The following is a 15,175-nucleotide window of genomic DNA, read 5'->3' on the forward strand; positions in this document are numbered from 1 at the left end:
TTCATTAAGTTGTTGCACTGCCTGGTGATTTAATACAATAGCAGGCAGCCTGTTCTGAAAGCACTTTGGATCCTCTACGGGGTTACCAAGATGAACTGGAGTTTGATACCCACCTAATCCTTATGTGTTGTACAAAAGGATTTTTTTCTTGTTAGAGGGTCGGTTAGTAGTGGCCAGCTCTTTCCCTCTACCTCTCTTTGTGTATTGTTGGTTTTAAGCACGGTCGCTTGACCCTGAGGTATTTGAGTTTGAATTCAGGCATACTCGGGAGCATTACGAGACTTGAACAACTGACTGTAGCTGTAAATCTAACTACGGATGCAGCAACATAAATAAAAAAGGACATTACACAGGGCGGTGGTACCCTCAACCCGCGGTGGTAATCTCATAGCATACAAATAACGGTGTGTCTTGCCTCTAAATCTAGAGATGGCACTGGAACGGTGCAGAAGGTATGATGAGAATTGCGTCAAAGAATGCTTGAGAAAGCATCGGGCCTATGGGGGGGATCTACCGAAGCAACATCAAACATTCCCAATTGGGACGAACTCAGCCAACTAAAAAGTCTCATACGGACTGAACTACACGGGTCAATTATGCTGGAGTACCTGAGGAAGGGTACCCTGCCACAAGGGCTAGTAGTCAGGAATGAGCCATGGCTCTTCCTCGACAATGAAAATGTCATCCTCCAATGGAGCTATGTAGCCAACAAATGCGGCCGGGGTTGGGTCATCCTCATTATCGACACAGCAACTGAGATGACAGAGAAATTTTTAGTGGACCTCAAAACCCTGGAGGAGGAAATACAAAAACTGGTTCCCTTGGACATCTATAATAAAAGACTTGACACGCTAATAACTGAAATGACAACCTTCAAGGACAGTACCTTAACCGAACAGGTCCGAAGGATGAATAAGGATCTAACACATTTTTCGCATGAAAAAGCATTTAGATACACCTCAGAATTATTTTCAAAATAACACCAAAGGAGGCAACCAGTCGGGCGGCCAAAAAAAAAATGGCCAATTTAGGAACACATCCTTTAGAACAACTATCGGGGCAAGAATAACTCGACCCGTGGGACATACCAGACTAAGGGGTCAGCCCCCCCCAACCGCTAGCCTTTTTTTAGAGAGCAACCCTGAAGATTGGTATCTGGAACCACGTATCACCCGGAGCAGCAAGCATTATGGTAAATTTATAAGGCTACATACCAACGGAGGACGAAACTAAAGTTATCGAACGAGGAATGGGTTTTGTGCCTACAAATAAACACGACCCCTTCAATTTCAGACAAGAATTCCATACATTCATGAGAAAAATTCATCTCTTCCAACACTTTCAAGGTATATACTACGACCCTGAAACATCGGATCCTACACAATAAATCTACATTTTGTGTTCCTAGCCAAGCACAAAGCGCTGAGGCTAAGGTCTTTGAGAAATGTGTACTTTACGATTTAGAACTACTTGAAGCTCAAAACAAACACAAAACGACCTTCATCAACATGAGTTCCCGTGAAAAAACATCAATGAAAAATCTCCTCATGAATGAAAAAATGGTCATCCGGCAAGCGGATAAAGGAGGTGCCATAGTGATACAAGATGAACAGAAATATGTACGGAAATGCAATAGACAACTGCTCGATAAGGATTATCGCCAGCTAAACGAAGACCCAACTGACAAACTTAAAGAATTCATTGGGCTGAAAGTTGAGCAAGCCAGACAAAGAGGGTGGATTACATCAAAAGAGAGTCTGAATTTCTTACAAAATCTAAACCAAGAATTCCTCAGTTCTACGCCCTTCCTAAAATACTTAAGTCTTTATCCGACCCAGCAGGCAGACCAATCGTGTCGGGAGTGGAGTCGGTACTGGAACCTTGATCTAGATTCACTGACGCATTTCTCCAACCCATGGTACTGAAAATGGATTCATTTGTGCAAGACACCACACAAATGATCAAGGAAGTTGAAGGACTCCCTTTCGATACTGACACAGGAATTCTGTTAGAACTAGATGTGGTAGCGCTATACACCAGTATACAGCAAAAAGAGTAATTAGAAATGCTACAAGAAAAACTACTTACAGACCACGTGGCAGGGAAAACTCCAGTCTCATTCATTCTATGGTGCTCACAAATGAGCTTACAAGAGAGCTATTTTCACTTTGATGGTGACTTCTACCAACAGATACAAGGGGCCGCATTCGGAGCCACACTGGCTCCTAGCATCGCCAACCTGTACATGGAATATTTTGAGAACTAAAATTATGAACATCGGTAACCCGTTCTTCAAAAACATCAAAAAATGGAAGCGGTACATAGACGACATCTTCATCTGGCATGGCTCCTTAATAGAATTAGCACACTTTTTGGACTGGATCAACGTCCAAAATAGGTTCCTTAAATTCACCTCTAGCTCGAGTAAGGACGAGCTCAACTTTTTGGACATTACTATCGCTATCAAAAAATCTTTCAAAGAATTATTCGTGAACCCTATAACAAACCAACAGATAGGAACTCAATTCTTCACTATGAAAGTTTCCATCCTAAACATCTACGGGACAACCTTCTCTTAAGGCAGTTTAGTTGAAACAAAAAGGACTTTGAGACGGCTGTAAAAATGCAAACAAATCTGGAAGCAAGAGGCTACCCAAAACAAATAACCAGGAAAGCATTAAAAAGAGCAAAAAATAATCATTGAGATTCTCTCTTAAAATATAAAGGACAAAGCTCTCAGAAATACCAAAACACAAAATTGGTTTTTGTCAATACGTACAGCAACATGTCCAACAAAATCAAGAAAATAGTTCTAAAAAACTGGACAATACTTGATAAAAGTGAGACCCCTGTACCAAGACAAAATGTAGCCTTCAAACGAAGTCAAAACACCAAGGACCTCCTAACTCGGAATAACATCACTCGGAGGATCCAACCACAGAAGAGAATATCAGAGATGTGGAATATGCTCCCAATTGTGGGCCACTTCCCCTGTGGTCATTGTACCTATTGCAAATCTATAAGTAAAAGCACGGAGGTCAACCTCTGTCTACGATCTCCTTGGAAACCAAAGGGGCACACGAATTGCAACACATGTATGGTAATTTATGCCATATGGTGCCTGTGCAAAAGACTGTATATCGGCAAGACCGATAGAAAGGTGAAACTCAGAATTGGTGAACACAAGAGCTGCCTGAGGAACAGAACTGCGAAAGCCCCATTGGTTGACCACTGGGTGGAATACATGCATACGGCGGAAGAATTGAAGTGGACCGTCCTAAATAAACTTCCACCCAGCATAGACACGTATAAAGATGAATGCCTTTTACTACGGAAAGAACAGATGATTTTCCTGATGAAAAGTGCCATCTCGGGTTTAAATGAAAAAATGGATTGGCTCAATGGGCAATAACGTTAAAGCCTGTAATTACGACAAGAACGATATTGTCAGCGGTAAGAAGCATCACTCTCAACATGTCAATAATGTGACTTTCACATTTGCCAGCAATATGTGGGACTCCCGTGGTCTCTATCTTAACAACGTAGACTTGGAATATAAAAACTGCTCTGCCAGCATAACGAGTATGGCATCTCATCAGAGCAGCAGCAATATCGGAAGCTTACCCTCTACATACAGTCTGAATTCTCTGAAAAGGTCCCATAATTGAAGTATCGCAATGTTCCACATCGCTGTGATCAATCAAACATCCAGTTTACACCCTTTGCTCAAGGAGGAGCAACAATATTAGTTACATGGGGTAACAAGCGTACCCACGTGACTTTCTCGACCTATTGTAAACAGGCGAGAACGTTGTTACGCATTTAAGGGAGCTGTAATGATCACATGATCAGCGCACCTCGGGACCACGCCCACCACAGACCGTTATACCAGAGAGGACGAGAGCAGAGCAATTAGGTAAGATATTAGCAACCCTTCGAACAATTACATCTGCTATAGACACTCGAACAGGCAGGAGGAGAACTCTTAATAGTGGAAATCATACGACTAGACGTATGGAACAGTTTTCCATCCCTGTCTTATATTCTTGTCTATCCGCATAGTGTCCCTGCTAACCACGAATACCGGCAGTAACTTCAAATGCTACTCCACGGTTAACCGTTCGGCAGTTTGCCAGCCATACTGGCCACGCCTGCTGGAACCTCGCGTGCAACTGCACGAAGAAACCAGGTTCCACTAGCAGGATTCTTGTTGTATCCACAACTCTCAAGGTAAATATTGCCCTGCGTATTTTTCACTAACTCCGCCGCACGACATTATCGTGCCTGCATCCCTCCTCCCCGTTCACTCGTATACCTGCATATGGTGTAAACTAGGGATCTGAGCCATATATGGCTATACCCTATGTCCTCTGTGCTCTCTTCCCGCAGTAATACCCTTGTAATAGTGACGGCAGCTACATTCTTAGCCTCCTCAGAGGAGTAAGGCTAACTACAGGCAGTGCCTTCATTGTCCGGCCAAACCGGTTAATTTGAACACCCGCTGGAGGGTAAGCATTTTGTTTATAGAAAACACCTGTTATTGACTTTCACCGCACGCTTTGGGGGTGGTAGCAGGTACTTTTTTTGACGACATCACGTTACGAGTCAATTGCTGTATCACCATACACTGACCCGTTAGAGATGTAGGCGTCTACGAGTATTGTCTTAGTCTTGTCTGTTGTTTCAAGTTCTCTTAAAAGCTCTGGAAGCTTGCCAGAGTGTTAATTTAGATACTCACCTTAGCCATGCCAGGATTAAGTAACACGCCTGGAACTGTTAATTAAGTATAACAGCATGTGGTTAGACATATGGACGATGTTCCTGATTGCCCTCCTCTTTCTCTCTCCCCTTTAGGTAACGCGTGGTAGTAAAAGGTGTTGCATTGTTGACGCGGAGTTAACTCGTCATTATCAGCAGTTGTTGATAGTATGCTCTTTTGCCTTTTGCATTTTTGCTGATTGTCAGAAGGGCATAATACAAGCAGCCAGTAGACAAGCTGCTTGGGTGTTATGATGCAGTTTCATTTCAGACTTACTGCTTTTGATAGTGTGTACTGACTACCCCATTTCCCTGATGAATTTCCCTTTATTGTTCAACCCATTTTTGTTTGTTTGTTGGAAAGAAACATGTTGGATGAGTTGTATTGAGAGAATGTGTATGAAATGGTCATGGTGAGAATGCGTGAAATGTTGCATGGAAAACTTTGTTTTTGAATAATTGCGTATTTGCACAGCATATGACTTTCTTTTTTCTTTGACTTCATGGACATCAGAGGGCAATACATAGGGTAAGCCCTTTACATCAACAATACCACTGTCTTTTTGTAGTCAAAAAACACTTGTTTACTGTCTTTTGGACGAATGTTTTATGTACATTAATAAAAATTGCAGATTTATATTTTTCATTAAGTTGTTGTACTGCCTGGTGATTTAATACAATAGCAGGCAGCCTGTTCTGAAAGCACTTTGGTTCCTTTACGGTGTTACCAAGATAAACTGGAGTTTGAAACCCACCTAGCCCTTATGTGTTGTACAAAAGGTTTTTTCCTTGTTGGAGGGTCAGTTAGTAGTGGGCAGCTCTTTCCCTCTACCTCTCTGTGTATTGTTGGGAAAATAACTTTGCCTGATAGTCTTCAGAACTTTGAAATGCATTTGGGGTGGCACAGAACATACTGCACTCTGTCCTTTGGGCACACTGAGGTTAAAACCATAATGTGATTTTGGTTTTGCAAGTGTGCCTGTGCCTTCATGGTGGGGAAAATCTTGAAATCTTCAGTGACATCTGAGTAAGTTCTATTAGCGATCACCTTTTTCTTCAAATTGGAATAGGTTGAGGCAGAGGTAAGGTTTGCAGCCTTGGAAAGTGGAGGTTCATTGGGTCAGATGACCAATGCCACAGATGTCCAACCACTATAAGGGCACCTTCACCAGCATTCACTATTCTCAAGTCTTCTAGATATGCTATCAAGTACATCCCTTAGAATCGTGATCTCAATGACTTTCTGAAGTGGGACAGCAGATCGTTCGCAAACAGCAGCCCAATCAAAACACAGATGTTCAGGTTTCCGTATTTGGTATTTGGGCTGCATAGTCTGCATTTATTATTTAAAACCCTTGAATATCACAATCTTGCCCCATCCTATCTTTTCTTCCTTTGCATTAATGTGACTAACAACCCCCCGCCTCCCAGCCCGCCCAACTTCACCCACCCTGGCCTGTACCCTACCACATGGTTTACCCCCACCTTTTTCTTTCATTCAGTGCCCTTCCTCACACCTTAACATTTCCATATTTTCATCCAACCATCCTTACTCCCTCTACCTATGCTTGTCTACCTTCACCTATCCTATGCCAACAGTCACCTTCTTCTCCTCCTATACCAGAACCTTTCCACCTACCCTCTGTCATTGCACACAGCAGGTTGTGCTCTGACTACTCTCTCACCCGCCACCTGACCCCATGTGTCCTATTACATTTTCTCTCCCCATCCTACCAAGAAAAACCTTCATCCCACCTCCTCCCTTTTTCTTCTGCGTAACGTTTCTCCTTCGCATCTTTAATTTACCTCCCAGACCTAGGTTAAAAATGGGCACATAAATGCTACCAGTGTCCTCCCACCAACTTGGGCATCCCACCTGTTAATGAAACCATCATTGCTAAAAGCAATCACTCACACCCACAGAGACCTCTCCCCTAACCCTCGGGCACCTTAAAATCATTTACTGCATGCAAGTTCGCAATCCCCCAATTATGTCTGAGATGTGAGCCAAGATCATGCCAGAATCAGATCATGCACACGTGCATGCCCAGGGCTCCACAAAATCCATTCATTTGACCACCAAGTAGATCCCTTTTAGTTATCTCATGATGTTGCACCATGCCCCAAGAGCTTCTGTTAAAATCACTCTTCTGTCCACAGCTTCGAGATCGGATTGTGTCAGTCGACTACATACCTTATACCAGACAGTCGAGCTGCCAGACACGCATCAAATGCTGCGCCAGACATGTCGTGACTTTGCTGAGAAAGAACTCATTCCAATTGCGGCACGATTGGATAAGGAACACCGCTTCCCAGAGATTCAGGTACTAGATACTCCTCCATAAGACTGAGGTGTAACTGTGTGCTTTAATTGCAGTTTGTGCTATGTTATGTTATTTTGGCACATTTTTTAATGTCACTGCACTGAATCTGCCACTGCTGTTGGAAAACTGCTCCTTTTCTGCTTCTGTTCTCTTTTGGGAACCCCTTTATTGATTTTAGAGCACTGGGGCTACAATTCCTGTAGTTCCACATATATCTGATTATCATGGTGCCAGTATAAACGGGCCTAAGGTAGTGGTCTTCAAACTGTAGGGCTGGCTCTCCTAAGGTGGTCGGAAGGATGTCCATGGGAGACGCAGGGCTCTTTAAAAAGGGATTACGATGACTGCTTTTAATCGAGATTAGAAGGGGTCCCGGGACAGTATTTGTACTCCAGTGAGGAGGGAGGCTTGGGGGATCAGTTTACAAAAGTTTTAATACCACTGGCCTAGTGAACATATTTTCACTGACTGACTGGTGCATGCCTCCCACATTTAAAAAAAAAATATCACTAGACTTGTAGAAATGCACTCGCCCCCATGGTGACAGGTGGGCAAATATATACCCATACTTTCTGTAAAATTAGGCATGTCACTATAAGCACACTTCATATTTGGTGCAATGCTACCACCCATGCACAGTGAAAACATGTGTTGCCATTTACTAAACAGTTTGTAGTAAATTTCAAATAACATTCAAGCATCGCCATACTCGACCGCAAGGCCGACTACATGCAGATATGATATGGCATTTATAACGTGCCTATGCACAAGTGTTTCAAGACGCGGCGTGGCAAGGGAGGGGGACAGAGGGAAGACTGAGACAACGATCTTACTAGGCCAGGTGACATTGAGATCACACAAGTGCATGGGAGGGGAAAGGTGCGGGGGGAAAGGAGAGGGGGCAGTGCAGTACATAGGATAACGGTAAAATAAATAAGTGCGGCCAGCTGGTGGCAAGTGCAAGGGTTAGTGCAGACATCGGGTGTCGAGTGCTAGTAGGGCTGTAGGGATACAGAAACAGACTGAGTGTAAGGGTGCCAGGGGGGCAGTGCAGGTGTGCAACTTGCGGGGAGGGAACCTAGGCCCGAGATCAGAGGGTAGCCAGTGCAGTATCAGATTTAGCCAGGAGATCAGCAGGGAAGAGGAGGAGAGAAAGAAGCTAAGAGGAAGGTCTTGAAGTGCTTCCGGAACTGTAGATGGTTCTCCCCAAGTTTCAGAGAGGCAGGGAGGATGTTCCAGAGGGAGGCCCCAGCCGAAAGAAAGAGATCTACCACCAACTTGCTGCTTGATGAGGTATTTGGAGGTGGATGAGCGAAGAGCTCGAGAAGGAAGATGTTCAGGAAGGGAGAGTTGAAGGTATTGCGGTCCCAGGCCCCAGAAGGCCTTGTGGACAATGCAGAGGGTTTTGAACTTCATCCTCGCCGCCACTGGGAGGTTGAACAGGATGACATGTTTGACCGTGTCAAAGGCAGAAGAGAGATTAAGATGAGGACACAGGGGGTGTTGGGATCGAGGTTGGAGAGCAGGTCTTCACGGATGTAGGGGAGAGCAGTTTCTGTGCTGCTGGCAGCTCAGAAGCCAGACTGATGGTCATGGAGACAGCCAACGGATTCAGAGTGAAGATTAAGCTGGGAGATGGCCAGCCTTTCCAGGAGTTTGCCCATGAACGGAGTGATGGAGATTGGACGATAGTTAGCCGGACAGGAAGGGTCTGTGGAGGGATTTTTAAGAAGAGGGTGCCCAATGGCGTGCTCTAGAGGGGATGGGAAGACTCCAGTGGCGAAGGAATGGTTGCAGAAATCAGCCAGAGCAGGAGCCAACGTGTCAAGGAGGCCCATGATGGTTTTGGAGGAACAGGGGTGAACCTGTTTTGACGAGACTTTCATAGATTAGACTTGTCTATAAACATTGTCTGCGGAGAACAGGGGAAAGACAGAGAAGGAGTGAGGAGTGGCCAAAGAAGGACCAGAGGAGGAGCAGGGAGTAGAGGAAGGAGGGGGAGAGGACAGGAGAGGTTTAGAGATGAAATGAGAAGCCAGAGCCGTGCAGAGGACCTGGGCGGGGCCTGGAGAGGTAGAGACTGCAGCAGGATTGGCTAGCTCCTTGCAGATTTTAAAGAGTTCGGCCGAGTTGTTAGATGCTGCGGAGCCACGAGCTTGGATGTGGGCTCTCTTCTTGGTGCGGATGGAGAGCTGGTATTTCCTTTGGAGCAGGCGGGCAGGCCAGTTTGTCAGAGGATGTACGGGAAGCACGCCATTTCTTCTCGGCCACCCTGCACTTGCGTTTAAGGGTGACGAGGTCTGAGATACTCTGTCCTTTAAAATATCCTCGCCAATGCAAGTGAGCTTGTTTTTTCTTTCCTTTTTTTTTTCTTTTTTGTTTTTGAGCCCTGTAAGTGTACTTTGTTTGGAGCAGATCGACCACCCCCTCACTCCCTGCCCCAATAACACCATGGGACGTGTTTAACTTCTGGAAATGCTGGATGAGTAGGCTTTGCGTTTTTTTAAGTTTCCAGTTTCCCATTGACAAGTTAAATGTTACAAAAGGAAGAATATTTTAGTAGATTCTTAGCAATGTACAAGTGTGATGGCAAGAGAGACGTGGTTAGAAAGGACGGATGAGCCGTACTGGTGAGGGGAAGGTAGATTTACAGGGACAGAAAAGTTACCAGTGTGTCTTCCCCACCTGTGTGTATGCACACCCCATTAAACCGGAAGTGGAACGTGACAAAGTTCTGTTAGGGCTCTGGACCACCTTCACAAACTAAATGGGATTAGGAAGGCTGCTACCCAATACCCCACCCATGCTAGGATTGTAGCCTTCCCTGCCGTGAGAGATGACCATAACTGGCCACAACAGCTCAGGAGTTCCCAGGTCTTGCGAAAATCCAGTATGCCTCCACTTGGTTCGTTTCAATGGCACAGGTGCACTATACAAATCCCACATAATGCCAGTATAGGGGTACATTTTGTGTGTTTGTGTGAAAGTTTAGGTAGTGAGTATGCTTATACGTTTGAATAGTGACCCAGAGCAAGAGCACTATTTAGTTCTCATGCCGTACTAGGGTCAGACATGTGTTTGTCTTGGCTGCAGCATTACCCATAATCCTCGAAGTAACATTGCATTGATCTTGTGCTGCCAACAGGACACCGTTGGGCAAAGTAAGGTCTGCCAAAACTATTTTAAGTATTTGATTACTCTTTGTCTGCCTTCTGCTTTCATTACTACTTTCTATCTTCTCAAATAGGTCTTCCTATCATCTCTTGCTTACATTTTCTGTTGCTTTCCTACCACATTATTCCCTTTACTGCTATATTTCTCCCTTGCAGTTCTTGTCACTTGTGCTCTCACTTCCCTTCCATCTTTCTCCATTCCCCTGTTTTCTCTCTGTTGCTGGATGGCTCTGTTGTACCTTTTATTTGTGGTGCTTCCCTTACCTTCCCCCTATCTGGTTCCTAAAGTGCAGTTAAAGTATTTTATTTAGTCATGCTGTCCTGTGGTCTTCTCGATGCAGGTGAAGAAGATGGGGCAGTTGGGTCTCCTGGCCATCGATGTTCCCGAGAAGTATGAAGGGGCAGGACTGGATTATTTGGCTTATTCAATAGCTGTTGAAGAGATCAGTCGAGGTTGTGCATCCACTGGTGTAATAATGAGCGTCAACAATGTGAGTTCCAACTTTTCATTTGAGCATTATGTTCCTCTACATGCCTAGAGAGAGAGAGAGAGAGAGAGACAGACAGACACACACACACGCATATCGCACACACATCGCACACCACACACATCACACCCCCCCCATCAATTCTAGGCTACACTGATAACTTTGTGGCATTGCCCAACCCTTTCTTCCAGTCATTCAGATGAGCCACAAAACCGGCAAATACCCCCCACAAATCAAAGGGATAAAAATAGGAAACAATGGATGCGTAGGTGCCTTTCCCTGCTTCCGCACAGGTAGTTTATTGAATGTTTGAATTAATATTTTTAGTTATTTACATTTTTGTTCTAGTTTAAAATCAAACATACCTTACATGGAATGAAACCTAGTACCATAAACATTTCATTAATTTATTACTATGTAATTGTAGATTGTGTATACCTTGATGTAAATTAAACATAATAAGTTTAATATCTTTTTGCCAATAAATCAATTTCATTAATAATTATAACCTGTCCTGCACAAAACGGGTACCAAAAAGTGTCCATAGACAGGATCCTCCACATCTCTTACATAACCAACAAAAACGTGTGTTCTGATTCCTATTTTCCACAGTCCACACATATAAAAGTGTCTAGTTTGTCACAAAAACTACATGTTCTTTACTCTTTGCATTTTATGAGCTCCAACAAACGCCAATGTACCCAATCTATTGAAATAAAATGTCATAAACCTGATTTGAAATAGGGTACACAAATAAATTGGGAACCCCTTGAAGTACTCTGCATACAACTACTTAGTTGGTAGTTAATCCTGATTAGTAACATAATTCAATGTAAGGACATTTTATTTAATTTGTCTGAGATTTATCTTACCCAGAAACTCCTTACACCTTTTAATATATGGTTGAAGCAGCCAAGGCCTTCCAACAACGAGAGTTCCTCCTCATTTAAGATTTTTACATATAGCAACACCATTTCAACATGTGTTTCCAGTGAAATCGGTCTCACCTTTGTCTGCGAAAGGGCCATGGAATAAAGAGACACTTGGTCTATACGAGGGTGAATGATAGAAATGTCTGATACTGTCATTCTACCTCACTTCCTCTCTCGTGTGTCTATTGTCTGTCCTATATGTGTAGTGTTTTGTTCCTTGTCTTATTGAAAAACTACTGGTAATTTATTTATATTTATTTTCTAGGTATTATGTCTCACGTAGCTTAACTTGTTGTACTGTTTTTCTTTATCTTTGTATATTTGAAAAGTTCTTACTCCATCGTTGTAATGATGTTTTAGTCACATGTGGCATGCTTGTTCTCAGACCTAAAAATACTCCCAAAAAATAAAAATCGGGAGTTAAAATACTCCCAACAAAAAATAGGAAATGGACACGCAGGACCTTGTGCTCCTGCTTACACCCACGCAGCTCCATTGATATGTTTAGACCAGTAGTGCACATGGTACCACAGGAAAATACTATTACACTATTATTGCCTGATTGTAAGAAGTAAACATGTAACTTTTAATGTGTATGACTAACTATGTGCAGAGGAATATTTATTACAAAAACATTTTTTTTCCAGTTAAATTATTTTTACTCGGTTGTAAAATACTCCCATTGGGAATTGGATTTACGTTTTTACTCCCAACTTTAAAAAATGGGGAGTAAAATGCTCCTGCTTCAAAATCTTATCTGGAGCCCTGCCTGTTCTGTTTGGCTGGCTTGTAAATTCTAATGTGATGTGTTCAATCAAACTCCCGTAAAAAAAAAAAAAGCTGTTATCAACGCAGGTAACCCTAGATTTCTTTCCGTATAACCTTTCAATCTGATAAACTACTGTGAGGGAGGAAAGCTCATCCAGTAGTCCAGGCCATATAAAGCAGTTGGGATCACTTTCTGTTTCTATGCCTGTAACAGTTTAGGTAAAGAAAAAAAACACAATCATTTAGATCAAACTCCTCTGAAACAGCCATTAGAAGATGCACCTTCATTTCCCCTCTAGCATAATTGGACACTTGCGATTTCAGGTGCCTCAGAGTACGAATTGAAACAACTCATCAACTTTATTCTCTCCCAAATGTCATTTAAAGTTAATCTCTCATCTTAATGGAAAAGCCTATTGCCTAATGTTATGTTTTGCACTCTGAAACGTGTGTATGAGCGCGATACAAATAAAATATCATATCATGTTTTGTGGCCCAGAAATTCATGTGAGAATAGTCCCGGAATGCATTTAGACTCCTTTGTAGGCCTATGCAGGTGGCATTGAACAATAGGACGTTCTCTGCATAGGCCTACCATTTTATCACATTTACCTTTATGTGGAAAATGTATCTGATCTAAAATAGGTCTGAAGTTCGCCTGGTAGAGATTGAACAAACGGTACGCAGACCTGTTGCGAGCCCCCTTTGGAATACCAGTAGAAAACACACCGTATGCGTTTCGGTGCATGCTTGCAACTGTGTCCAAGTGCAATATTATTAAGAGTTTTAATGAACCTTAATCAATGCCCCACTCCCATAATCTGTATGTAGTGACAGGTTCTTGTGATTATATTGAAGTAACAATTTTATGAGCAAATTCTTCCTGGTTTGCAACTATGGTGCATAGTGATACTTTGTTTTACAGAACAGCAGCATCAATGCATCCTCACAGGTCCTTTTTTCGCCAAACTTACCTGACAAATCTAGTAGCACAAACAAAAATCACAGCAATTATCTATTAAAATTGCACAAAGTTTCACAAAGAACTCCAGACCTCTTTTAAAGCAGTACCTAAGAACTAATATTATTCCATTAGGACTACAAGTTCCCATCTCCCTAGTTTTATTTTAAGATCCTGAATATAAACTGTTTCAGCCAAATTGCAACGAAATGCAGGTGGGACTTGATGTTGCGCATGATTACTGCAGCAACCCGGCTGGACTGCAGGGGATCATTTCAGCACCAGGAGAAGCGCATCCCTGAGGGGAGATCATCTATCCTTAACCTTTCAGATTGTTTTTTAGACTTCATCACAGAACTACTGGAAAAAGGTTTATCCTTTGTGCCAACTCAGTCAGTTACTGTCCAACAAACTGAATTGGAAGCACAAGTATTTTTCCAAAGAATCAGACTTATAGTTAATTTTTCCAACATGGAACCTGAACAAAAAGTTGCCTTTACCAATCTTTGCGATCAATCACATTTTATACCTGAGGACACAGATATGCCCCGGAAATAACTTTTGAAAAAGTGTCTTAAGAGATCTTCACAAACTCTTTTCGGGTCGATTATAGTTATTTATGTATTCGTATTTGTTGAGCGCACAGCAGACCGAAGGCATCGTGGCGCTTGTTAAAGTGTTGGTTATACTTAGTTACATACATTTAAAATAGTCAATTGTGGCGGTTGATTCAGTGTTGCTTATACTTAGTTACATACAGTTCAGATCCGTAGGTGTTAAATTGGACGATGTTATACATTTGTTACATACATGCATTGAGGAGCAGGTAACTAGGAGAACAGGTTAGTTGAAGAGGGCAGTTTTGAGTTTTTTGCGGAAGGAAAATAGAGATGTTTCAGCTCTGAGGTCGGTGGGGAGGGAGTTCCAGAGCTTCGGGGCGAGGAAGGGGAAGCCTATACCTCCTGCCTTAGTCCTGTTGATGAGAGGTATCGTTAGTTGATTGGTGTATTGTAATCTGGTCGGTCTGGTGGATTGAGATCTACATAATGTGTCAGATAGGTATGAAGGTGCTGAGAGGTTAATGCATTTGTGCGTAGTTGTGAGAATGCTGAAGGAGATGCGGTCCTTGACTGGGAGCCAGTGAGCTGTCTTGCTCGCTTGAGTGATGTGGTCTCTTTTCGGTAGGCTGAGGGCTGCCCTGAGAGCGTTGTTTTGAGTTGTTTGGAGCCTAGATAGTTTTATTTATTTTTTTTGTTTTTGGATGTGCCGGCTAGGAGCGCATTACAGTAATCTAGTTTGGCTCCTATGGTGGCTCTAGTGATGGAGAGGCAGTTATCTTTAGTTAGGAATGGTTTTATTGCGTTGATAAGTTTAGTACTCAGTGCGGAGGCCGAGACTATGGCGCTGACTTGTTTGTCCATTGATAGGGTAGAGTCTATGTGAAACCCCAGTGTTTTGACTGAGGATAATACTGGGATGGCACTTTTATCTATGTTGAAGTTGAGGTACAGCAGGTTGAGGTTGGAGAGTGTGGATTTCTGGCCTAGAATGAGAATTTCTGTTTTGTCCCTGTTCAAGCAGAAGCCGTTGGTGGCCATCCATGCTTGTATGGTGGAGTAGATTTGCTGTAGGGTAGTGGCATCTTGATGTTAATGCCCTGTCAGGGGAAGGAGAACCTGTGTGTCGTCGGCGTAATTTGTGTGTGTGATACTTGGTGCATCTAGTTTGTCAAAGAAAGGCTTGGTAAAAAGATTATAAAGCGTAGGGGTAG

General features: G+C 43.0%; 1 protein-coding gene across 1 annotated transcript in view; it reads left to right on the forward strand.

Annotated features, from left to right (window-relative positions):
- The window catches only part of ACADS (acyl-CoA dehydrogenase short chain), a 285,694-nt gene that overhangs the window by 98,263 nt on the left and 172,256 nt on the right, over nt 1–15,175 (forward strand). Inside the window, exons 2-3 of the mRNA XM_069619780.1 lie at nt 6,919–7,082; nt 10,597–10,746. Coding sequence (XP_069475881.1) covers nt 6,919–7,082; nt 10,597–10,746 — 314 coding nt within the window. The remainder of the gene's footprint in view (nt 1–6,918; nt 7,083–10,596; nt 10,747–15,175) is intronic.

This window comes from Ambystoma mexicanum, chromosome 10, assembly GCF_040938575.1.
Source record: "Ambystoma mexicanum isolate Mex_15411 chromosome 10, UKY_AmexF1_1, whole genome shotgun sequence".
In the NCBI taxonomy this organism is placed as follows: Eukaryota; Metazoa; Chordata; class Amphibia; order Caudata; family Ambystomatidae; genus Ambystoma; species Ambystoma mexicanum.